We start from the raw sequence: 26871 nt of genomic DNA, 5'->3' as shown, positions 1-26871 counted from the left end.
AAGATATGAAATAAACCACATTATATATGTAGATGAGTAGTGCAAGATTGAGAAGAATGGGGGTACAAGTACCATTTTATTATATCTCAGTGGTACTTTTACATTTCTCTTCTTTTTTACTTTATTTGATCAATTAGTATCTTAAAAAAAACTCGTGAACTATTTCTTAAATAAATTGTTATAAGTTTACGTGTTCCATACTAAAATAAAATATTTGAGTTTTAATATTATCTAAATACAACTTTTGAGTTTGAATACTAAAATGCAATTTTTTAAAAATTTATGATTCCACGTATTCTAAATACATATAAATTATGGGTGAAGTTCCACGATTTACGTTTAAAAATTATTTGCATATAAATCGTGGTAAAAGTTTCACAGTTTATGTTAAAATGAGCATAAATAATACTTTTTTTTCTTCATAAATTGCAAAAGCCATCAAAATCTCTTTTTCCAATCTCTTGGCTTAATCTTTTATTTTTCTCTTTTTTTTTTCTTCTTTCTCTCTTTTCTTGGTTTGCTTACTCTTTTTTTATTAGTCTTTTTTTATATTTTCTTTTTCTTTTTTTTCTTCTTCCTCCTTTTTTTTCTTCTTTATTTTTTATGATTATTATATTTATACCTATTCAATCTCACAGTAGCCATTTTTTATTAGAGGAGTGCTACACATACAAATCATTTTTGTTTATAAGTCTTACAAGTTGAGCTTAACACGCGCGTTACTGAACCATCTTCGCGTGTTTCATCTTCGTTTCATTTTTTACGAAAAAGAAGAAGAATAGACACAGAGAAAGAAGAAGAAGAAGAAGAGGAAGAGGAAGCATGGAGAAAGAAGAAGAAGAAAAAGAGGCACAAAAAAACGTGAAAACGGCGTGAATATAAATGACTTGTATGATTTGTATGGAAAAGCGTTCTCTCTTTGCCTTCGATCTCCTTCTGTTTTTTTTTTATTATTATTTTCATGGTTTCTGAAATCAAACTTTGAAATTGTTTTGAAGATGATGAAACTTCAGAAATACACCCGAACGATTACAAAAATACACCCAAACGATTATAGAAATACATCCAAATGATTACGGAAATACACCCAAACAGTTACAGAAATAAACCAAACGATTACAGAAATACACCCAAAGGATTTAAGAAATACACCCAATATAAGGGGAGACAGTATATTTCTTCTTGAAATCTTTTAATGTTTTGTTGGTTAAGGATTAGGCACATGACAGAGACAATCTAGAAAAAAATCTAGAAGAACAGTAAAACAGTACCTTGAATAATGTTTCTTCATTTTTTCTGGTGATTTTGATGAAGGAGAAAGAGAAAACGAAAAGAGGAGAAGAAATTTCAATAAAAAAAGAGGGATGAAGAGGTGGTGTTGATGACGATGATAACAAGAGAGAAAAATTACGAAAAAAAAGAAAAAGAGACACGGAGAAAAAAGAAGAAGAAAGAAGAGGAAGCACGGAGAAAGAAGAAGAAGAAAAAGAGGCACAAAAAAAACGTGAAACGACGTGAATATAAATGACTTGTATGACTTGTATTGAAAATCACTTGTATGTTGAGAATTACTCTTTCTATTAATGTAAATATAAGAAGATATTAATAAATGATATATATTCTGTGTGTGATTATTAATTAGTAGATAAGATTAAAATATAAAATGATAGACTTAGTATATATACTACCTATAAATAATATGAAAGTGTGATATTCATTCTACAACTAACATCAAATTCATGAGTTAGTAGGTGATAATCTAACTATTTTGTATAGTCTAATTCAATACTCAATAAAAAATTCATATATTATTTGACTGCCTTTCATAAATTCATTGAAATAACATATTTTTTCTACCTAGTAAACATGAAAATTAAAAGTAAGTACCGATAAAATAGCATGAATATAATTTTTATAAATTATATATAATAAAAAAGCAACAAAAAATTTAACTAAGGTAAAAAAAAAAAAAATATTAAAATTACATATTCATCTATTAACTAATATATTCAATATATTTTTTTATATGAATAATTAATTTAATAATTAATATTAGTATATAAATAATATAATTGAAGAAGTAAATAAATTTTTCTTCAAATATCAAAATATTTAGAATGCTAACTTATGAGTTAAACACCAAAGTAGTCCCTGAGATTCACAAAATGCACCGATTTAGTCTCTGACTTTCCAATTGCACTAATTAAGTCCTCTAGATTGAAAAAAATGCATCAACGTGGTCCCCCTAATATTTTTCGGTCAGATTCCTTACCGGTGGGAGTGACGTGGCGAATGAGTGCCACGCTGGAGTGTCTAACGGTTGGTTGATGTGGCAAATAAAACTTTATGCATCAATTTGGTCCCTAATCCATTTTTAAACCCTAACTCAGAGGATGGTTGGACGTGCTGATGAAGGAGAGGGAAGTTCTATGCGATCAACCACAAGGAGGCCAAGTTAGAGTAGAGGCACGCGAGTACCAGAGCGGTGTGGGTGTGGGCAACGTCCTGTGCTCCGGTGGTCTGGAACGGAAACTCACCCAAATAAGCCCTTCTTTGGATGCCCAAATTACAACTTGAGTATTTTCTGAAGATTTGTTGTTGACTATTTTGATGGTAACTGTTAAATTTCATGTTCACAGAGTAGTGGAAGAAGATGGTGTGGGTTCTTTCGATGGGTAGACATTGTAGAAGATGATAAAGAAAATTTAGAAGACACTGCTGCATACAACAATAAAGAAGTGAGCGTCAGTCTTGCTTTGAGGATTGGCAATTTGGAGGATGAGTTAAGGACCCATAAATATATGATACAAATGTTAGGATTGCTGTTTTTTTCTCTGTTAGTTGTTGTTTTAGTTGTGATGGTAAAAATGTAAGAACTTGTTTTAGTTGTGATGGAAAAAATGTAAGAACTATGCTTGAAAGCATCTGTTAATGAATGTAAGGGAACTGTTTAGTTTATTGGTGTGTTATTTGTAGATATATTTTACAAAAATAGAATCCAAACTAAATGAACAGAAGATGTAATTGATAATAGTAGTTGTAGATTATAAACAAGACATTGTCAGTGTAACACAGTTGCAGTTGACCACATAAGGATAAACATACTTAAACTATCTACTACCAGAAAATCAAAATAAACCATATGGTCTAGCCAAAATAACAAATCCCATGTATATTGTTAAATCCAAAATAACAAAAAACCCAAAATATCAACCAATGCCCAAATCCCATGTATATTGTTAAATCAGCTGCTAGAACATCCAAAATCAAGGATTTTTTTTCCTTGGTGCCTTGAACTGTGGTGTTGGAACAAACTTCATGAAGCTTGCCAATCTTAAAGATGTGGCTATACTTGATCCTTGCATGGGATCGACAGAAGTAGTTACTGGTTGTGGTGAGGTCCTCCGTTTGGTTGGCAATTTAGGTGGCCTTGTTGTTGGTGGTGGTGGTGCCTGCGTAAACTGTAATAAGTTGTATGAGTTAGTGTGAAAAGGGGATTTAATCTAGGAAGTAAACAACAAATATTTTGGAATCTTTTATACCTCATCTTGTGTTCCACCATAGCTTGGTTGGGATAATTCAACCTCTTCAGCTTGCGGTGCAGACACTGGTGGTGGAATGTCAGCTGTCGGTGGTGCCGGATTGTTAGTGTTGCTTGCCTCAGCTGCAGGTGTACTCCCAGTAGGAGTAGCTTTGGCCTTGGAAGCTGCCACAGCAGCTGCTGCAGCCGCAAGAGCAGCAGCAAGCTTATCAGCTCTCTTCTATTTGCATCCCCTCTTGGTGTGGTTCTTTACACCACAATATGTGCATGTGAATGACTTGAGCTGTCTCTTTAGGGTAACAGCCTGCTTAGCTTTCTTGTTTAGACGAGTACCCTCATCAGCGTCCTTTCTTCTTTTGGTTGTGAGCTTTTCTGGTTTCCGTTTGATGTTTGGAGCTTGGGGCTGACTATATGCTGATTTTTCCCACATGGATTGGCCCAGGAGAGGATTGATGTAATGTTCATAGGTCTTCCTGTATGAATCCATTGTGACCAAGGGGTGACAGAAATCCTCTGGTCTCTTGTTCACCCGTGCAAGAGCAGCACATGCATGAACACAGGGAATGCCTACAGCACACCAAACAAAAGGCAATTCAAGTCCATCCCATGTCAGTTAATAGTTCAGGTAAAAACAGCCTAAAATGAATCTAATGATAATGCAAATGAAAATAAATAGAATGAAGATAAATATCATGTAAATGTAACAAAAATTACCTGTTAACATCCAGAACTGGTAGGTGCAAAGTCTTTTGCCTAGATCGAAAACCATGTTTGTTGGTTGTCCATGGATCTCAAACTTCTCATAGGCTTCATCCCCAGTCCATATAGGAACCCAGTTCTTTGACTCTTTCCTTACCTTTTCTAACCGGCTCTGAATAACTGGAGGAAGTTTTCCAACGTGGTTGTTCAACTTTATCTTGTTCTTTGCAATGGACCTCATAACGAACATCCTTACATCTTCAAGCAGTGTGATGATTGGCTTGCTCCTAGCCTCTTTGATCCTTGCGTTGAAGACCTCACATGCGTTGTTGCATATATTATCCAGCTTTGGCCTGTGGCTAAATTGAGACTTCGTCCATGAATGCCTAGGCCACTTGTTAAGGTATGTCCATGCTTCCTCACTGACTCTTTTGATCTTGTCCATGTTGCCAATAAAATCTTGGAAAGTGGTTGACCTTGCAGCATCCCAAAGGAGTCTCCGCAGCTCAAGATCCTTCCACTGTAAGTTTCGCCACAGGTGCCATACACAGAAACGATGGTGGACCTGTGGCATGACCTCCTCCACAGCCGAAATCAACCCCTGCAATTGATGAAAAGATATAGCAGACACCAAACAACCAAAATAACCAAACATTAATAACCAATCACCCTAAATAATCAAACTACTTAAGTAACCAAAGACCCTAAATAATCAATTACCAATCAGCCTAAATAATCAAACTACTTAAGTAACCAAGGACCCTAAATAATCAAACTACTTAAGTAACCAAAGACCCTAAATAATCAATTACCAATCAGCCTAAATAATCAAACTACTTAAGTAACCAAAGACCCTAAATATTCAGACAATCTAAATAACCAAACAACCTATATAATGTACATAACAAGTGAAATCAGCAAGTTGCAATTATCCATACCAAATAAAACATAGAACCAAATAGTTTAAACAATAAACAGATATACATTTTGCTTACAATATAAACTGTCTAACCTTCTGCATATCAGAAATGAAACACCACCCGTTAGCCTTATAGTCTCCTAAATCATCATGGAGTAACTCCAAAAACCATTTCCAGTTCTCCTTGTTTTCAATGTTGACTATATCCCAAGCAACGACATAAATGTGGTGATTTGCATCTTGTGCGACAGCTGATAATATCTGTCCACCAATCTGCATCTTGAGAAATGCTCCATCGAGGCCGATTAAAGGTCGACACCCAGCTTTAAACCCGTTCTTGCAACCACTCAGGCAGATGTACATTTTATCAAACATTACTTGGCCGTCAGGCAGTGGAGTAACCCCAATCTTTACAGTGGATCCCGGATTGGTCTTTAGCAGCGTTTCAGCATAATCCCTTAACAAGGCATACTGTACCTTTTCATCCCCGTAGACAACATTTCTTGCATCAGCCAAGGCTCGGGCTAATGAATTCCTATGCAATATGAGATCACACTTTGACCTAAAGTATGTTGCAGCCTCACATTGCTTGAAGTTGGCGTACTTTCTAACCTTTTTTACCAACTTACTTGCCAGCCAAACTCTGTTTGCAGCCCTATTAGAATTCTCTCTCGGACATGTATGATCATCATAAAAAGTTTTGATTTGCCAGCAAGAGTCCTCATGATCCCTTAAGGTGTAAACAACCCATGAGCACTCTTCCACCTGGCACACTGCCCTACACCTCACATTGTCATTATTTACAAACTTAATCCTCCTACCCTCCTGAATGGTAAACTCTCGCACAGCATCCCTGAAGTCTTGTTTAGTATTAAACTTCATTCCCACTTGCAGTTGCAACTCACCAAATCTCTGGCCCTCCTGGAAGATTGGAAATTCATCCGATTCTCCATCAGATTCCAATTCATCTTCAGAATTAGGAGGAGTCTTCATCTCCTCCGAGTGCCAGGAGTTGGCACCATCAGATTCTGCACTCGGGTCAAGAGCATCATACATCAATCCGTCTCCTGGACTTCCTAAAAATCCAAGGTCCACCTCTACATCAGATAAGTCTGCCACAATTGCATCATCATCTTGCATAATAGTGTCTTTATACATCTTTTCCTTTCCTTTGGCCATGGCTGAGACCTTCTGAACCTTCTTGACCTCTTTCCTAATTGGTTGTGTAACCAACTCATCATCACTACTAGAGCTGGCCTCCTGCACAGGGACATAAGAGTCATCCTCCAAACTCCCTTCATCACTGATTGATCTGGTTGCAGTTAAATCCACATGAAAAATTTGCTTCCCTTTGTTAGCACTCCAATGTCCCCTTCCCTGAGATCTTGTGATTCTTTTAGGTGGGTTAAATTTGGGCTTGGGTTTTGAAGTAAACTTAGGCTTGGGCTTTGGTTGAGTGTTCTTGGGCTTCTGGTTCTGCTTGGATTTTGGATTCTGCTTGACAGTTGGGGTTGTATTGGGCTTTATAGTGGATTTTGGGTTGGGTATATGATGGAGTTTGGGATTCTCATGATCAACCATGGACTTGGTGTCATCATGGATAGGTTTTGTGGTGGGGGTGTTCTCAAGAACTGGGATTGCAGTTGGACTGTTTGGAATGGGGATTGGAGTAGGAGGAACTGGGTCAGGATGACATTTGTCATGTGGCATTTCATTTAAGGTATCCTCAGGGGTGTTCTTCTTGTTTAAGTCACCACCAGGCTCCTCTTCTTGAATATAATCCAGACACAGAACAGCTTCTTTCCCATCTATCAGTTCAGGTGTCGAAACTCCATGTTCGAAATAAACATCGACTACTCCATCATTCATCTGTGCATGGAAGCACATCTCCCTTAATTCATCATCAGTGGTCAGAGCTCTCAATCCAAGCTCCTCTCCGGAATCAGCCACCAGCACTCAACTACCTTGTCATATCCCAACTCCTTGAAATAGTTCCTGACGAAGAAGACATCAAGTGTATCCTCATCTAAATCACCTAAGAAAACTCTATTGTCAAGTGAGTAAACCAACGTTCCATCAACATTCTTCTTAAACGTTCCACCATGATGGAACATTATATCCAGCAACCTCTCCATCTGTATCGAAAAAAAATATACAACATTTTTACTAAAATATAGAATCAGCAAACAACAGATCATATTCCAAATTTTCTAACTAACAACTACTTCAGTCACTATGCCATTATATAAATGCCCATATTTTCATTTTAAAAACAGAGCATTCCGATAACCCCTACCCGCAACACCCATTGAAAAACCCTAGCTACTAACATAGCATCCATGGTTTTCCATCAATCTACACCAATTTCCCAAGTAAAATCCATAATGATGGATACCTTACCACTAAGCAGAACAGAACAAAACTATCTAATATTTTGCATGCCTACCTCTGTCACAGGGGATTCCACGTAGAATCTTTGCTCCTTCCTTCACCGATCTTCAGCCAACGATGACCAGCTTCCTCTGAACTCCAGATTGTTTCACTCTGAAAAGCCACGCCAGGACTCTAGAATGCCAGGGTTTGGTGCTTTTAGTTTGCAAAAGATGAAGAAGACGAAGTGATCTTTGAATAGTGGGGGTGGGGGGTTTGAAAGTTTTGTTGATGTTTACTTGAAACGGTGTCGTCTATTAATGGGTTTAGCGCCAAAACCCAATACAACGACGTTTTTGATCCTCCAGCGTGGCACTCATTCGCCACGTCACTCCCGCCGGTAAGGAATCTGACCGGAAAATATTAGGGGGACCACGTTGATGCATTTTTTTCAATCTGGAGGACTTAATTAGTGCAATTGGGAAGTCAGAGACTAAATCAGTGCATTTTGTGAATCTCAGGGACTACTTTGATGTTTAACTCGCTAACTTACACATAACTTATGTAATTTAGTAATTCATCAATATAGTGTGTAAAAATAAATCTAATTTACTAGCAAATAAACTAAGTTTAATAAGTTTAAACTTGACCCATGTAATAATAAATTTTTTAACTCAATTTACCTAGTTATTAATGAGTCAATTTGACTTACTTCTAACTTTACTTTTTTTTTTTGGTGACTTTGACTTTATTTATCAGTGTATAGTCTACTTACACAAAAAAAAACTTTGCCTGGTATTTTTTCTATGCTCATTTTACTTTTTAACAGAAATCGTGGAATCCACGGTTTTTCTATGCAAATAACTTTTGAACGTAAATCGTGAAATCCCATCCACAGTTTATATATATTCAGAATCTATAAGACCCTCCCGCGATTTGCATAAATTTCTAAAAAATTACATTTTAGTATCCAAACGGTAAAAGTTGTATTTCGATAATATTAAAACTCAAATATTTTATTTTAGTAAATTACCCTTTTTACATTTCTCTTCTTTTTTTTTAACTTTATTTGATCAATTAGTATCTTAAAAAAAACTCGTGAACTATTTCTTAAATAAATTGTTATAAGTTTACGTGTTCCATACTGATGATTATAAAATAAAATGTAAAAATTTTCAATTAAGAGAATAACTTTTGAAAAGTATATTCGCCCCTTGTGTGTTCGGAGAGCATTAAAATCCTCTAAACCAACCAAGCAACAAAAGAATGGGAAAAACTTCAGAAAGAAATTTGGAAACACAATACATAAGTACATTTATTGGAATTTTAATCGGTCCAGCATTAATAACCTTATAAAAGAAACAATACGGAAGAACATCCAAGTATGTAATTCCAACTCAAAACAAACAACTGGCTAACAAAGAGTGATTCACTCCCTCCTACAACTTGAAATAACTTTGGTCACAAAGGTCCATTATTAATTAATAATTATGCATCAGCAGATTCAGCATTGGGTCTTTTCTTTGTAGTGTAAGCAGCATACTCCTTATGAGAATCATGTTTTATTCTCTGACCTCCGAAATCAATAAATGCAGAGGTGAATGCCAATGCTGACCCAGCCTGAATTGCAGTTTTGATGCTCCTCCCTAAAACAGAATGGCAAGAACACAAAACCAGTTAAAAAATAGTAAGATCCAAGTTGAGTAATTTAGATAATAAAAAAGGTAACCCTGGTCTGCTAATCTGCATAACTTAAATTATATCCAGTGCAGTTCGCAACAAACAAAAATAGTTTCAGTTTGCAAGATAGTTGATGGTAATGTCAGCAGAAAAAATAACAAAGGGCAAAAAACTCTGGAATTTAGTTTCTACTTTCTATATAAAGAAAAATAAAGTTCAAGTTCACATAACATCAGCTATCAACCAAGTCTTATTGGATCTGAATGAAACAGATCACTGAAGACAGCAAAAAAGGGCACAAATGTCACTTTAAGCTTCTGTGATTTCAGAACTGACATTAGCATATGAATAAAAACACATCGGACCCAAACACAAATAATAAAGAAACAAACATGAAAACTCATGAGTACACACAAGCAACTTGAAAAGGAGGAGAAGGAGAATTTTGTTGGTGGGGGGCACACGCACACACAACATTCACATACAAAGGAACTGGATTTCCTTATATGATACTTCACTATCACATCTAGTTAGATTATAGGTGAAAGCCATCAAAGCATCATTGAGTTTTGTTCACCATTATCATCGACAAATCAGCAGCCCCGTTCCATAAGTGAGATTTCAAAATATAGATTTAACATACGCAAATTATGGTCTAACAGAGATAAATAGTTTGGAGCAAAAGGCTACCTTTATAACCCAGAACAGTTGCACCAGCAACAAATCCACCTACAGCACCATTGACAAGATCCCTCTTCATCCTAGCGTTCTGCACCAACTGCTCAACACCGATGTAAACTCCTCCTATGGCAGCAAAGGTCAATCCATAGTTGCCCATCATCTTGAAAGTTCTTATCAGGCCTGGAAGAGCAACGTTTCTCTCAACACGAGGAACATCATTCCAGGTGGCAACAACAGTACCCCAGATGGTGCCAGAAATTAAACCAGTTGTTGCACCCTTAATAGTTTTCATCAATGATGAATCCTCATCCTCCAAATACCTAAGTTCTGCAGGGTCTATATCCATGACTTTCAACTACAAAAACAAAAATTTCCAGAGAATAAATAAAAGTAAGTCTTTGATCAATGATCACACCACTACTAGTACTACTACTACTACTACTACTCAATCTCAGAAATTGCAATTAGACAATATCTTAGATTAGATAGCTTTTTTACTACTCATACAGAAGAGGGGAAACGCATGTTATCCTCCACATATATCATTTTGATGGGACTCCATTCCAAAAGGGAATATGGAATTCCGAATAACTGATCCTAAAATCTACACAATGCTTACATTTAATGTCAATTTTCCTCCCTTTGAAAAAAAAAAAAAAAAAAAACGAAATCGACCAAAATCGGAATAATCGATCCTGAAAATTATTGTTTGATCGGATTAAAAAAGGAGACGCCGAGGGAGGCGGGGAGGGGTTGGGCACCAAAGAATCATATTAATAATGGAAAACATTCAGATCAGGAATAGTTTCTGAAAACCCTAGAAAGATGCGGAAACCAGCTAAGCTATTGGAAGTATGATATGAGAGACTGTGAGGGATTGCAGTTACAATTATTAGAGACGAGAATTCACATGAAAACGCGGCTAAGAAGAAGAAGAAGAAGAAGTAGAAGCGTTACCTGAGAGAAATTGAAAAGAGAAACAAGATTGAAGAGTGAGGAGCTACCGCCACACACACACTGAAGCACCGTTCTTCTCTTCGCTTTCTTCCCTTACCGTTTTACCCCTCACTCCACACTATCGTTCTGCCCAAAATTTAATTTAATTTTTTTATTTTACTTTTTTTAAACCCATCAATATTTCGGATTAAGCGTCTAAAATATTTATCATCGTTTGGTTTAAGTTAGAATAATAGCTTTACTATTTACAATATGTATTATTGAATATTTGGATCTATATTGAATGAAATCTTATGAATCAAAACTAAATGTCTTTGAAATGGTTGAACTGAAATAAATATTTTTTTTGTCAAGAAAACCAAAAGGTACTATTTATAAAGGAGGGGGACATGAAATAATTAGAAAAACGCACTAGCTAAACAAGTTGTATTTATCAAATTCCGTAATAAGTTTATTTTGATTTAACCTTTATTTTGTTTTCTTTGACAAAAAGATGTAACTTTATTTCTCACGTAAAGAAATTCTGACTTGGACACGAAAAGCACAATAAATTTTTTGGTGAAAATTTCTCAAGTGGTAAGTAAAGTAAAAGCTAGAATTCCCACTTATCTCAATTACTACAAAGAAGTGTGTATGAATTTATCAATTACTTTATCACTTAAAAGGAATTTTTCATTTTAGAGGATGTCAATCCTTGATGGATGAATTACTAACTTTATTATGATTGAAATTACAAGAGAAATCAAAATGATTTAGGCGGATACATGGCTCAACGCCGGTGAACCCATAAATCGTGAGTTTGTTGAACGGAAAGATTTCTCAAATGATTCAAGTTCAATGAAGTTGCCACCATCTGCTCCTACTCTACCACCGCCCTTTGCTATGTTGAACTTTTGCGAGAATGATACAAGCGAGTCCACAACTTCTGACATCTGAGGACGAAAATGCCTCGAAGGCTGCACATTACGAAACACATTACCAAACCACAAGTAGAAGTTCATGAGGTGCTACTGAATGTTGATAATGATATATATATATATATATATATATATACCTGTATGCAGAGTGAGACGATAGCAGCATAACGAGAAAGAGCCTTGGATGAAAATGTCCTCTTCATACCGGGATCCACCATCTGCTCCAAACTGGCGTTATCGTGAAGCCTGGGTGAAGCCCACTTCACTAGGTACTGCTCCTCAATTGGCCTGCCACTGTGAGTGCGATGAAAAATAATGAGTACATGCAACATATTTCAAAGAGGGAGCTATTGTTCCACATTGGTAAAGATTCATATATTGTTGTCTTTATCCAAAGTTGATAATTAAAAATGGTCAAATAATTTTATATATTTGACTAGGCGAGTTTTATGGTGTCTAAATTGCCTAACTTCTCTTTTAAAATTGCCTAAATTGCTATCTAAAATTTTTAAATTATCAACTTATCACGATGCCACCTTCAACATAACATGCATACCCATCGAATGCTTTTCTTCCCGTTAACATTTCCAGAAGCAGTACCCCAAAGGCATACACATCTTTCTTTCTGCTGCTACCTCCTGCTCTGCCATGGTCAGGGGACAGGTAACCTACATCAATAGGAGCCTCGGTAGCCTGAATGCTCCTCAGTGGTCTCAAAGCAGCCAAGCCACAGTCAGAAAGACGAGGCATCAAATTCTCGTCCAGAAGAACATTGGCGGCCTTCAAGTTTCCATGGGCAACAGGTGGGGAGAATGCTGAGTGCAAGTAGCTGAAAACATTCATCATGTTTATGAGTTGACACAATATGAGTATTGGCTAGACATGCATACACATGTGATCATTGATATTGAATGGAACTTACTCGAGGGCGTTAGCAACGCCGACAGCTATCCGGAGACGGAGGATCCATGATAGAGGCTTGTATACGTCTCTGTGAAGAGCATCGTGCAGAGTCAAATTCCTAACATAATCATACACAAGAAGATGCTTTCCCCGCTCCAAACAGTAGCCATTCAGTGCTACTATGTTGGGGTGCTTCAATCGGGAAGCCGTGCAGATAACATCCAAGAACTTTTCCTCTTCTCTGTAAGACACACCCGCCAAGTTTATGCTCTTCACTGCCAGAATCTTCAACGACAAAAAGGAAACAACAGAAAAAGAGAAAATGGTAATTAATTTGCAAGGAACAGTTTGAAACTTGATTTTTTTTAAAAAAAGACACTCCTTTTTGAAAGATAGCTTAAGTTTGTACTTTGCCATCAGGAAATTTGGCTCTGTATACAGTGCCAAGAGAGCCCTCTCCCAGAACGTTGCATTCATTGAAGTTGTTAGTAGCAAACTGAAGCTCTGATACGGTGTAAACTTTCGTCCTTCCGGTGGATCTGCTTCTTCTAGAAAAACTTCTTCTTGAAGCGTCGGCTATATTGTTGTGGTGCACAGGAGGCAATCCCATTGGACCCCTGAGGGATGCAGGATCAAAAGCCGGGATTTGTGGGCTCTCATCTAAAGCAGTAGATGAGACCTCTATTTCCAGGGGAAAATAAAACACATGATTAACGAGAAATGAAAAAGATGAATTCACAGAATCCTAAAATTCAATGGCATACTAAGAAGTGATTCAGTACATCAGTGGTTCAGTATATGTATTGGTATCTTTATGAATTACCTATTGTTGCACTGCTTGGATGAGAATGTAAAGAGAAATGGTTGCTTTCCAAGCTCTTTGAGCTTGGCATATGTGCTCGCCTTTTACTTAAACGGATTGCAACGAAGAGTGCCACACCAGTTGCCATTAGTGTTCCTGCACCAACCATAAAAGCTATTCCTCCGGGACCCATATGTTTTTCCTTGTGCTGACTAACCTTGGGAGGTGGAGGAGCATAGTTCCTTATGGCACTTGCCACAGTTGTATTATGCTCAACTGGGTGTATGGGTGGGTGACTAAAGTTATGTACAACTGGGTGTGAGGGTGGGTGACTAAAGTTACGTTCAACTGCTATTGGTACAGTGTCCAGAGGAAAAGGCCAAGGGGGAGAGCTGCCCTCTGAATGGAAGTTATTCCCTCCAATCCTGATCCATGGTAGAGAGGTTTATCATCACATGTTGTGTGTTCATTATTTCTTTTGATGCAAGAAACATTATGCTATCAAAATTCAGAATAGTTGTCACTGACCGTAAATTCGGTATGGTGTGAAAGTGGAGTGGAAGAATGCCACTAAACAGATTGTCTTGGATGTTCCTGTGAACATAGAGAAGTGAGCAAATAATAAAACAGTAATGTATTTTAGGCTTTTAGCAACTGTTAAAAACCCTACAGATATGAAAGTGGAAGTTCAGCCAGGTAGGTGACTGATCCAGTAAATCTGTTATTCTGCAGAAACCTGCAAATAAGCACCACCATACAGTTCAAACCAACAGATACTATTCCTATCTTTGAATATATCAAGAAACATAAATCAAGGATCTTTTTTCCTTTAAGTAAATTTAAAAAAAAAAAAAAAAAGAGTATGAAAGAATTATCTTACAATTTATCAAGGTTTTTCAAGGAACCAAACGATCTTGGAAGATCTCCTGAGAAATTGTTGTATGAAAGGTCCCTGAAGAAAGGAGCTCACCCTTATTCATTTTATCTAAATTCAAATTCTACATCAAAAGAACAGGTGAGATGACATACATTTCTTTGAGATCATCCAGGCCAGTAAATACATCGCCAATGGGTCCATTTAAGAGATTGTGGCTTAAATTCCTGCACGACAAGAAGATAACAATAATTGCACAGCCATTTGGAACTTAATATGTTATGTTCAACAGAGAACAAAAAAAATAAAAGGAAATGAAATTTCAGTGAATATTTTGGTTCAGAAATGTACCCTTGTATTACTCTCTTAATCAAGCTTGGTCAACATTCAACGCTAATATAGCAATTAAATGGAACTTTGGTCCCAGGGAATTCACTTGCTATCAGTTTAGTCTCATGTTTAGCCCATTAAAGCATGGTGGATAGATTTTATAATTGTCTTCATATGAAAATATTACTTTTGACCCTTGGATGATGGATTTTATGGTTAGATTTTGATATTTAAAAAAGTATTGTCTTTGTTTAAAATGTGACTAAATAAATAAGTCACACTTTTAAACAAAGCATCTTCATAAAAAGATGTTTTTGCCATCTTCATTTGAGTAGTTGCCTTAAAACATTCCCACTTGTTTCCCAGTACATCTTTTACTATCATGGCTATGTGAGGAGTAACATGAAATGAGTCTGAACAATTAGACTAGTGATAAAAAACAGCATTTAAGTAAGAATTCACGAGCAAGTTATATTTCGAGCATAAAAAAGAATTCCATTTTCCTAATGTGACTCTTAGATGCCATAGTTCACTGTTGACAAATGTATATAATTTGTACTTAAAAAAATGGTTGCAAAAATGCAAGTCATATTTCTACAAGAAAGAATCTAGTAGTGCAGGAACAAGATGAAACACATGGCTTACATATTTCTTGCATTGCGGGGTAAGCTAAATGGTATTTCTCCACCTATGTTATTAGAACTGACATCACTGTATAAACCAGAACAAACAAGTCAGAAAAAGTTTGCAGATCTTAACAGTAAAATATCCTGATGGTAAGAACAAATAGCCCAACAAAAACTTACAGTTCCTTCAAGTTCTGAAGATCACGGAGCATGCTTCCAAAATTTCCAGTGAGGTTCAGTCCGCGAATTTTTCTTCATGAAGACAAGAAAGCATTATACTAGGGACATTATTATGATCTAGCAATGAATATAATTAGCATTAGTTAGTAACCAATCTCACATGTGTATAACTGATGACCCGGAACAAGCGATTCCTTTCCAAGACTCCTCGCATGGATCACTACCATTCCAACCTTGGAGCTGAGGAGGGTAGTTTAAAGCCTTGTATAGATCCTGCAGAGCTGATACTGTTGGTCGAAAGAACCACAAGAAACGTATTATTAGTCCATTGTTTAGGTTCTTGATTCAAATCACATTAAGCTTTTAGGATTATTCATTCAATATGATATGATATCCGATGGAATATTTGATTCCAAGAACAAATTATATGAACATAGAGAGTAGAAATGAGTAAAAGAGGTGATCTTGAATTACCTTCGGGTGAAGGAGTAGATGCCAAACCCTGAGAAATCAAAATCGACGAGAAGACAACGAGGTTGAGTTGCACGTAGAGGTAGTCGCAAATCATTTTTTATTTCCCGAGAATCGGAAATGTAACACCCCTCGCTTACTTTTTTCCCTTCCCTGAAGAAGAAGAAGAAGAAAGAATTGATGAATGCATTACTTGGATTTAGAAAGCGAAAAGAAGAAGATGACGTAAGTGGAAGGGTGCAATGAAAGCTTGTTTACTTTCATGAGCTCAGCAGCTACCTCAAGTGGGATTAGCGTTTTTCAACTGTTCGTGCGTTCTGGTGAGGTGGGGTCCACATAGCGTTTTTCGTGTTCTCTAGTTTTCGCGCCAAAGATGTTTAACGGATTTCATTGGGCTTTTTTCTTCCGGCCCAATTCAAAGATTTCTTTTGGCCCAAGTAGCTTGTTTACGTTTCGATTAATTTGAGTCTTTTACAAAATTGCACATTGGCTTGTGTTGCAAAATTTAGGGCTGTGCACGGATCGGATCGGATCGGATATAGCCTAAAATTCTATTTGATTCGCACTGCACTCATTGGATCGGATCGGATACGATATCCGCATTTTTTTAGGTCAGATTTGATCCGCATACTTGCGGATCGGATCAGATCAGATATCGAGTATATCTGCATAATTAAAATAAAAACTATTTTATGATTCTGTTTGGCTGTTTTTACAAAAAAATATCCAGAAAATTCATTTTTTATCTGTTTAAGCCTATTTACTCTTAAAATATTATCAATAATAGTTCTCTTGAATAACAAAAACAAAATAATAACACAAGATTTAGGGGGAGAGCGTGGGTGGGTATGTATCCGGTGTTAAGGAGGGTTCTTCTCGAGAGGGGTTAGGAAAGCCATCCAAGGTCTCTTTTAGAGATAAAGTTATTGGTGCAGAAAAGTCTAAGGCCTTTGCATTAGTAGGGTCTTTATCTGGGGATGGTATCGCGACGGTGACAGGTAAGCAAGGTGATTCTCGTCCACCAAGTGTCAGTTTTACCAAGGAGGCAAAGAGCTGTCTAGCTGAACCTTATAAGGAAGCCATCGTGATCAAGGTGCTGGATAAGTATTATGGCTACACGGCTCTCATGCATAAGCTCCGGATAGTATGGCGCATCAAAGGAGGGTTTGATTTGTTGGATGTGGGATTTGGATATTTTTTGGTTAAATTTGATATTGCTGGGGATCGTGAGAAAGTCATTCTTGGTGGCCCGTGGTTGATAGACGGTCACTATGTTGCAGTAAAGCCATGGGATGTGGATTTTAGGCCATGCGAAAAATCCTTTGGATCAACGCTGGTATGGATTCGAGTCTCGGGACTTCCAATTTGGTGCTACCAGGAACAAGCAATGCTGCGAATTGCTTCTGCAATTGGGATTCCGGTGAAAGTAGATTTGGCTACTAAGCTCGCAGAAAGAGGAAAATATGCCCGAGCTTGTGTTCAAATTAATCTTGAGTTGCCTGTAATCAAACATATTATAGTGGAGGGTGTGACTTATGAAGTGGAGTACGAGAGTTTACAGTTGATTTGTGCTACTTGTGCACGGTATGGGCATGATAAATCGTTGTGCATGGAGAAGGAGTCTTTGGAAGGAAACATAAATTCCTTTGGTGATGGAAAAAATAATGAAGCCCCAACACTAGTGCCACACAACAATCACGAGATTCAAAAAGAGGCTGAATCAGAAGCTCGTGATTTGGGTGAGAAATTAGGAGTTGTTAAAGGGAAGGATGTGGTTACGGAATCATTGGCTCCTCACGTGCCTGATGGTCTTGTTAATGAGGCATGCATGGATGATGGAGAGGGCTGGCAACAAGTGCTGCGTAAGAAAAAATTTACAATGGGCCAGTCATCAGGTTTGAAGGACCAAGATGGAAAGCAGCACAAGTTTGGTTCGAGAAGGGTTCCAAGGCCCAATTTGCATGGTGATGGAGGCAAATCAACTGGCATTAGGATGGGGAAGCAAGAAAAACATGAAATTGCGCCATCTCCATCGCGCAGAACTCCTGCACGTCGTGGAATTTCTCTACGGAAGCGTCCTCGGCCTTCCTCCTTGCAGAACTCGCCAGTTGATAAAAATGGTGGCACAACGGAGGAAACCTTAGTAGATGGAAGCATGGCAAGTGCAGTGTCAGGGGGTCCAAAGGTGGCAATTATTGAGGATCAGAGTGTGCCAGTACCGCAGGACAAACCACCTATTGAGGTTGGTGATTCTGTTTAGAGTTTATGTTCTTATTTATTCTGTCCCTATTATTTATGGATAGTTTAAATATGATTGTTTGGAATATTAGGGGTGCTTCTAATAAGTTAGCCCGGGTGCATTGTAAGGAACTTGTTAGGAAATTTAGACCTGTTTTCTTTATTGTGGTTGAAACTCACTCCCCTTTTCAGCATTTAAAATTATTTTGGGAAAGGTTGGGGTATCACTCTGTTGGTATAGTAGAGGCACAGGGGCATAAGGGAGGTATTTGGTTTCTATCCTCTATGAAGGGTGTTTGTTGTAAGTTCATTGATGCTTTTGATCAGGGTGTTACTGTTGAGGTTCACTTTGATAATTTAATTTGGAGGTGTAGTGGTATTTATGGCAGTCCTCAATTTAATAAAAGGGTTCTCCTTTGGGATTATCTTGTTGCACAATCCATGGTTTTTCAAGGACCTTGGATTGTTCTTGGTGATTTTAATGAAGTCAAATTTTCTCATGAATCTAAGGGCTGTCAATTTTCTCATCAAAGAGCAGACATGTTTGCTACTTCATTAGGGGATAGTGGTTTGTTTGATCTGAAGACTATCGGGAGGCAGTTTTCTTGGTACAGGAGGGTGAAAAATTATGTTGATGTGGCAAAAAAGCTTGATCGAGTCTGTATAAATAGTAGTTGGTTATCTATCTTTCCAGAGGCTTATGCAGAAGTTTTAAATAGGCTTCAGTCTGATCATTGCCCTATTCTGGTGCGTTGTAAAGGTCGTCCTCAGCCTAAAGGGAATCGACCTTTCCGATTTGTTGCTGCTTGGGCTACTCATCCTGGGTATAAAGATATTGTGAACCAGTCATGGTGGTCTGGTAATAGAGGAATTCATGGCAAGCTTTCAGAAGTACAGAAGAATTCACTAGAGTTTAACTCGAAGGTATTTGGTAACATTTTTGTTAAGAAATGTGAATTAGAGCAGCAGATTAATTATTTACAAAAGCGTTTGGAAGTGGTGGATAGTATTTATTTGCGTCAGAAAGAGCAACAGTTGCTTGATGATTATAATAATACTCTAGTGCAAGAAGAGCTCCTATGGTTCCAAAAGTCCAGAGAGCAGTGGGTAAGGTTCGGGGATAGGAATACAAGATTCTTTCATATTCAAACTCTTGCGCGAAGGAAGCATAATAAGATTCATGGCCTTTTTCTCAAGGATGGAGTGTGGGAAACTGATCCAGAGGTTCTGAGTCAAGAAGCAGAGTCTTTCTATAAAAGCTTATTCTGTCATTTGGATGATGTTGATTTGGGTTGCCTTGGTGATGTGCCTCTTCCTTCTCTGAATGAGGAAGCTTGCAATAATCTTACGGCACCAGTTACTATGGAGGAAGTCAAAACAGCTGTTTTTCACATGAACTCTTTTAAAGCTCCAGGTCCGGATGGGTTTCAAGCTTTCTTCTTCAAAGAATATTGGGAGATCATTGGTCTTGATGTTTGGAAGATGGTTAAGCAGGCATTCTCCGGTGTTACTCTTGATCCGAGAATGTTGGAGACTTTACTGGTTCTCATTCCAAAGGTTGAATCACCGGTATCTATGAAAGATTTCAGGCCGATTAGTCTCTGCAATGTAGTTTACAAGATCATCACGAAGGTCCTTGTTAATAGGCTTCGTCCTCATCTTGCGGAGATTGTTGGCCCGCTTCAAGGAGGATTTATTCCGGGACGAGGAACTCCTGACAACATCATTATTGCTCAAGAAGTCCTCCACTTTATGAAGAAGACTAAATCAAAGAAAGGCACACTGGCCTTTAAGATTGATCTGGAGAAAGCTTATGACAGAGTTGACTGGAGGTTTTTAGCTCATACCCTTAAGAGCTTTGGTTTTCCTATTCCTACACTTAATTTGATTATGAATTGTGTCACTGCTTCTTCCTTATCTATTCTTTGGAATGGGAGTCGTCTAAATGGCTTTACTCCTAGCCGAGGTCTTAGACAAGGAGACCCTATGTCACCCTATCTTTTTGTGTTGTGTATGGAGCGACTGGCATGCTTTATTAGTCATCAGGTTGATTTGGGCTTGTGGGAGCCGGTTGCTATTTCTAGAGGGGGACCAAGAATATCCCATTTAATGTTTGCGGATGACTTGCTTCTATTCTGTAAAGCTACAAAAAGACAAGTGCAAAATGTGATGTTGGTTTTAGAGACTTTTTGCAAAGCATCTGGGATGAAGATTAATGTGGAGAAGTCTAAAGCGCTTTGCTCCAAGAATGTCTCTGCAACAAGGAAAGAGGTTTTCACTGGGGTATCCTCTATCAGATTTGTCCAGGATTTGGGCAAGTATCTTGGAGTTACCCTTAGCCATTCTAGAGTGACTCGTTCAGCTTTCAATGGTGTCCTGGATAAGATTCGGAGTAGGCTAGCAAGCTGGAAAGGGAGTTTACTCAATCGGGCTGGTAGACTCTGCTTGGTTAATTCTGTTGCCGCTGCTATTCCCACGTACCAGATGCAGGTCTCTATTTTTCCCAAAGGAATCATTAGTAAATTGGAGTCTATGATGAGGAATTTTCTTTGGAAAGGACAAGTTGATGGAAGAGGATTGAATCTTGTTAGTTGGAAGGTACTGGTTACTCCAAAAAAATATGGAGGTTTGGGGATTAGAGATCCTTATTGTGTAAATATTGCTCTTCTTGGGAAGCTAGTTTGGACTTTTTTCCAGCAGCCAAACAAGCTATGGGTCCAATTATTGGATGCCAAATACCGATCATCTCTATATGACTGTTTTAGTTATCCTAAGAACAAGGACTCTCCCATTTGGAGGTGTCTTTGCAAGGCTTGGAAAGTGTTGAAGGATGGGTTTGCTTGGTGTATTGGAGATTTGAATCAGAATTTTTGGTTTTCTAGCTGGAGGAGAGAAGGACGGTTATCTAATGAGATGGATTATGTCCACATTTCTGATTCGAATCTCCGGATACAGGATATTTGGTCGGTTGGTAGGTGGCATTTGGATACTCTTTATTCTCCTTTATCTCAAAATCTGAAAGATAATATTCTCTCTTACAATCCAGATGAACAAGCAGGTCCGGAAGTGGGTTGGTATTGGAGTGGGTCTGCTGCCAAAGTCTATGACTCACGCAATGGTTACTTGTGGTTGTGTAAGCAGCTGTTTGGTTGGGAGGAGAGGGAGAATTGGCTTTGGCTTTGGCGTCAGCTTGTTCCGGAAAAGCATAAGTTTTTGGCTTGGTTGTGTCTTAAGGAGGCTCTTCCTACTGCAAGTTTTCGCTTTAGAAGAGGGATGTCGTCATCGGATAGGTGTCCAAGATGTCTTTCTAGCCAGGAATCGGTTATACATTGTATTCGGGATTGTCCAAAAGCTCAGCTTGTCTGGCAAAGGTTGGATATTCCTTGTCATCCTTTGGATTTAAAGAACTGGTTCTTGTATCATAGCAGAGAGCACCCGTTCAAGTTCTTTTCGGGACTTTGGTGGATATGGCGAGCAAGGAATAACGACATCTTTAATCCCCATGAAACTTGGCCTCCGGAAAAAGTCATTTGTCTGGCATTAACTTCAGAAAAGGAGCTTAGAAATATTTTTGAATTACAACGTATGTCCCTTCCCTCTACTCTAAATGGTTTTTGGAATCCCCCATCCATTGGTACTTTTAAGATTAATTGTGATGCTAGTTATTTTGGTTCGGGTGATAGTGTTGGTTTTGCTTGTGTTATTAGAGATTGTAATGGGAGCTGGCAAAGGGGGTGTTTGGGAATGATTGAGAGTAATAGTATTCTTCAAGGAGAATTGTTTGCTATTTGGAGAGGATATCTCTTAGCTTGGGATGTGGGTCAACGAGATGTTATTTGTGAGACGGATTGTGTGGAAGCATTTAATCTTGTTACTCAAGATGGTTTTGGGTTTATTGATCCACTGGTGCTCAAAATAAGAGATATCATGCATTGGAATTGGCGTGTTGACTTTCGTTTGATTATGAGAGATGCAAACACGGTGGCAGATACTATGGCAATGATGGCGATGAAGTTACAACTTTCGCATGTAGAGCTTCTTTCACCTTGGGAGGAGTTTAAGAGTAGTCTTAAACGGGACTGTCCCTCTATTTAAGCAGTTCCTTGTTTTGTTTCTTTTGTTTTTCTTTGTTTAATTTATTTCAGTCACCAAAAAAAAAAAAAAAAAAAGTACCACAAAAAATTAAAAATAAAATATCATAAAATTCATAAAATAACACACTAAAATTCATATCACATTAGGGTTTACTTTCTTAAACTATGCTATTTATATGTGATGTGCGGATATGCGAATTTGCGGATCAGATCCGCGGATATCACTGCCGAATCAGCAATCCGATCCTACCATAGTGCGGATTCGGCACTATCCGATCCATGTGCGGCCCTAACAAAATTAAGTGAATTTTGAACAGCTTCATTATTCAAACATTATTTTACTCCCGCTTAGTTTTCAAAAATACTATTTAATTTTCAAAAATACTATTCCAACATGTATTTTATACTAGTGATTGTCTTTGTTAGCTAATTATGACGTAAACATAGCATAGTCGTTTAATTTAGGGGAATATTAGGGGGACAAATACTTTGTTGAACAATATGAACAACCACCAATCAAATAAAAACACACTACACCTCCAAATTAATCTTCTAAATTTTAATATTAAAATAACCATCCGTACACTAGTAAAATAAACATCCGATATATCTATTGTTTACATTGTTTAATATTTTCATTGTTTATCTATACTTTTCCTTTAATTTAACAGTGTCTTTAGAGATAGTAAAAGATACCACTCTCTTTGTGCCATAATTAAGATTAATATTGAAATAGAGAGTACAAGATTAATCATCAAATTTAAGAGGTGGTACCCATGTAGAAAGACAGCAACAATGTCTACTCTTAGATGATTGATTTAGTGGCTGAAAGTTTCACAACTGAATCAAAAATAGCAACAGCAATCAAGTAGCACAGGTTCCCATCTCATTTTCTAAGAGTTTGGTTATTACAAAAAGAGCAATCAAGTGCATTAAGTGACCAAGGAAGTGAATCATAGGCCCCGGACTACTCTAGATTCCCATGATGCCTCCTACCTGGTTCCAGTGCATCGAACTCGCCGGGAACTTGGCTATTAGGAAGCTGCGAGAATTGACCGAGGCCTAGATCAGGGACAACCTTGTTTGGACACCACCAGGGATTCGGAACTTGATGAATGGATTCACCATGGGATGATGCAGCAAGTTGTGTCACAGGTGCACCACTGAAATTCAACATGTTATTCAACCCGAGACTTGGTGCCATGTTACTAGATCCCCATGTTTGGCTTGACAGAAGAGAGAGAGCACAGCTTGAGTCTGCTACGCCGGCATAACTTTCGCTCGAAGGAGGAGGGTGTCTGACATTGGGGATGCTTGTCCCACCCACTGAACCTTGCAAGAAAAGGTCAGATGATGTCTCTGAATAGCCCTGCCAGCTTAGTGTTCCGGAAATTGGTTGAGATGATCTGGGATTTGGAACTGTGTTTCTAAGACCCAGCTTCGGGTATGAAGCGAATTCCATCACGAAGCTTCCACCTTTGCCACTATCATCTGTGTCAAACATTTTAGTTCATTTTGCATGCTTTGTATAAATGATCATTGCTAATTTAATGAGAATGACTAACCAAAAAGTGATGAAGAAAGTCTTGCATAACGAGAGGTTAAGAAGTTGCTGGATGGTGGGGGCTTTCTCCGACGTTCGTTATGGCCGGCAAGCCGCCTGCGGCAACTTCGTTTCCCTTGATCAAATTCAGGAAGCTGATGAAATCTGGGCAAGGCCATGAAACAAGATATTAGCCCTTTTTTTTTTTCGAAATATAAACGCTGCTTATTCTATGACAGTTCTTTTTGTTTCCTAGCATCACATGGATTGTAAAAATATTCATCTTAACTTTTATAGGCTTATCAGTTATCACCCAAATTTAAAATAAAAAATAGATTGAAGAAAAACTCAAATGAAGAGAGAATCTTTTAGTACAAATGACTATATTGAATACTTGGTTTTACACTTTTACATTTACCTCAACCAAATATCAGATGTTTTCATATTGGTTAACATGTTAAACTTCTTGGTTGATGTTTCTATTGCAGTTCATGTAGTTTCTTCCTTAATAGGTCCAATTTGTCCTTTTAAACCTCTCCATGTGATAAAATCACTCACAATATTAATACACTGTTTTCATGAGGCACAAGACCTCAAGACCCAAAACAGAAGGCAATACCAACATCACAAAACCCAGAGGGGAAAACAACAGTATTGCATTATTGCTATAAGGTGCTGGGTGCAGGAATCGATTCCCTTCCAAAAGGGAAAAAATACTTCTCACAAGCTTTATCAGACAGCCATTCAGATATTCACACTTTATTAAAGTTTAAAGTGCAGCTAGGAAAAGAAAAAGAAAAGAAATGTACGTTGAACCATAACAACCAAACATAACCCAACAAAAGATTTCAAGAGACACAGAATCACACAGAAAAACACTTAAATAGAACACACCCCAGAATAAAAAAGCTCCCTAAGTAGCAACATTCACAAAAACTATAAATGCACCGACAAAACAAGATGATGATAACATCACCTACTACACACTACTACAGGCCTACACTACACTGCACCCAAAACAGAATACCAGTACTATTAGAAGATAACAAAAAAATTGAAAAAACACACACAAAAAAGAAATAATAATAATAATAATAACACCAAAACATAAAAGAAGAGTCACCTTCCAAAGAGAGATAAAGTCTAGGCATTCTATATTACATCAATAAATTCCATATTATAATAACTTAATTAAAAAAAATCTGGAGATAGATACATATTCATTCTTCACCTTCTTTGTTAGTTTTTTTTTTCCCTTTCCTTTTTTGTGTTTTTTAATAGTAGCACCATAGACCCTATCCTACCCTATCCATCCCCTTATTGCAAAATATTAATACAGCACAAAGAAGAGTAATATACAAACATGCTAGAAATATTCCCAAACAAAGTATAAAAAATAAATACTTTTAATGTCTACAAATCCTAAAAAAGTATTCTTTTCTTTGTGAAGACAAAAGATTTCCTTAAAGAGTTTGGTTCCATGATAATGTATTATAATAAAAATAGAAGATAAAAGAAGATAGAGCGTTTGACCTGCTACACTGTTGGCAAAACCTTTGTTGGAGCCCAGAAACAGTGACAGTGGGGGATTTGGAGTGCATGGCACAAACTTTGTGCCTTGAATAGTAAGCCTTAGCATCACTCAGATCTGCTTTGCAACCCTCAACCTGGCACCTCGGTGGCTGCTGAGCATGCTGAACCGAACCGCCCCTACCCTTCTTGGGAACACCAACAGCAGAAGAAGAAGATGAAGTTGAAGAAGTGATTGACGGTGTGGAGAGACCCAAATCCTCAAAATATATTTTTTGGCCGAATTTCAAGCCGTTTAGAGACTCAACTGTGGAGGAAGGTGGTTGGTTCTTATGGTTATTGGTGGCAGTTCTTCCCCCCGGAGCCATTGTTATTGAGCTAGCAGAAGCAGAAGCAGCAGCAGAAGTAGAAGTAGTGTGAGTGAGTTGAATCCATTAAGATTCAATGAGAAGAAAAAGAGATGAAAGGAGAGTTAAAGTGAAAGCGAAAAGTGAAGACGTGACGCTGGGCCATCTTGGCAGAATCTGGAGAGTGCTGTGAGAAATTATAACAAGTAAGAACCAACATTTTTATCGGAAAAAATAAAATGTTAATTAATATTAGTTTAAAAATTTAGTTGTAGTGAATTTTACGTAAAATTGATAATTGACTCTCAACTATCAATTTAATCAAATTATTTAACGAGTCTCAATTATCAATTTGATTTAAATTTAATTGCACTTGAATTTTCATCAATAATCTTACATATTCATCTAATATTAGATTAATAAAAATAATTATTTTTAATATTAATTATTAAATAATTATCTAAAAAATACAATAATTTAACGATTATATAGTTTATATTATTAATACCTTAAAATTAAATACTTAATTTAAATACAACATAAATAAAAAAATAATCATAATATGTATATATATAAAATTAGTTATTAAATTAATTATTTATATAAAATAATATTTAAATAATAATCGATTTTTAGCATCTAAATAGCAATTTTTTATGAAAAAATATTGATAGTTTCATTAAATTAAATGAGAAGGATTCATTTCATACTACTTAGTACATTAGAGTGACGTCAAATAAAATACTCAATATGTCATAGAGTCAATCAGTCAAAGTTAAAGTTGGGATCAATTAAGTCCACACTAATTTATTACAATTTTGAGTTCCTTAGAGATCGGATGATGTGATATCTCAAGTTACATTGCGACTAATATGGTTATGTATAGTTTTATTTTATGTGGCAGGCTAAACAGTGCCCACGGAATGTTTATGTACCAAGATACCCAAAAAAATTATAAAATAAGATAAGAAAAATTTTAAATATATCAAAAATATCGATGTTTTAGTTGTTTTAACCGTTGATTTTAATTAATATATATTATATATTTTCTATAATTCAGATCAACGGTTAAAACAATTAGAACACTAATATTCCCGATACACTTGAAACTCTTCTAATAAGATAACCTTAATTTATGAACAAGCTTACAGAAATTAATTTATTAATAG

General features: G+C 37.0%; 3 protein-coding genes across 3 annotated transcripts; all 3 read right to left on the bottom strand.

Annotated features, from left to right (window-relative positions):
- Positions 1-8818: 8818 nt before the first annotated feature.
- Positions 8819-11106, bottom strand: OEP16-3 (Mitochondrial import inner membrane translocase subunit Tim17/Tim22/Tim23 family protein). Its single transcript, XM_016349443.2, has 3 exons — positions 10848-11106; positions 9900-10245; positions 8819-9175 (listed from the first exon to the last, which is right to left on the bottom strand). Exons 2-3 carry the CDS (start codon positions 10234-10236, stop codon positions 9018-9020), a joined length of 495 nt encoding a protein of 164 aa, XP_016204929.1. The 5' UTR covers positions 10237-10245; positions 10848-11106; the 3' UTR covers positions 8819-9017.
- A 315-nt stretch (positions 11107-11421) lies between these two features.
- On the bottom strand, positions 11422-16151 carry LOC107647910 (protein STRUBBELIG-RECEPTOR FAMILY 2-like). Its single transcript, XM_088491594.1, has 14 exons — positions 15954-16151; positions 15640-15766; positions 15480-15551; positions 15319-15384; positions 14499-14570; positions 14350-14421; positions 14140-14205; positions 13998-14063; positions 13491-13894; positions 13077-13348; positions 12687-12952; positions 12321-12593; positions 11902-12058; positions 11422-11803 (listed from the first exon to the last, which is right to left on the bottom strand). The coding sequence occupies exons 1-14, from the start codon at positions 16045-16047 to the stop codon at positions 11600-11602; spliced, it is 2211 nt and encodes a 736-aa protein (XP_088347720.1). The 5' UTR covers positions 16048-16151; the 3' UTR covers positions 11422-11599.
- Positions 16152-23136: 6985 nt separating this feature from the next.
- On the bottom strand, positions 23137-25893 carry LOC107647909 (squamosa promoter-binding-like protein 9). Its single transcript, XM_088489339.1, has 3 exons — positions 25359-25893; positions 23848-23990; positions 23137-23773 (listed from the first exon to the last, which is right to left on the bottom strand). The coding sequence occupies exons 1-3, from the start codon at positions 25721-25723 to the stop codon at positions 23250-23252; spliced, it is 1032 nt and encodes a 343-aa protein (XP_088345465.1). The 5' UTR covers positions 25724-25893; the 3' UTR covers positions 23137-23249.
- Positions 25894-26871: the final 978 nt, after the last annotated feature.

This window comes from Arachis ipaensis, chromosome B6 (assembly GCF_059453495.1).
Source record: "Arachis ipaensis isolate K30076 ecotype BB chromosome B6, ASM5945349v1, whole genome shotgun sequence".
NCBI lineage: Eukaryota > Viridiplantae > Streptophyta > Magnoliopsida > Fabales > Fabaceae > Arachis > Arachis ipaensis.
This window is presented reverse-complemented; position numbering and strand designations above follow the sequence as displayed.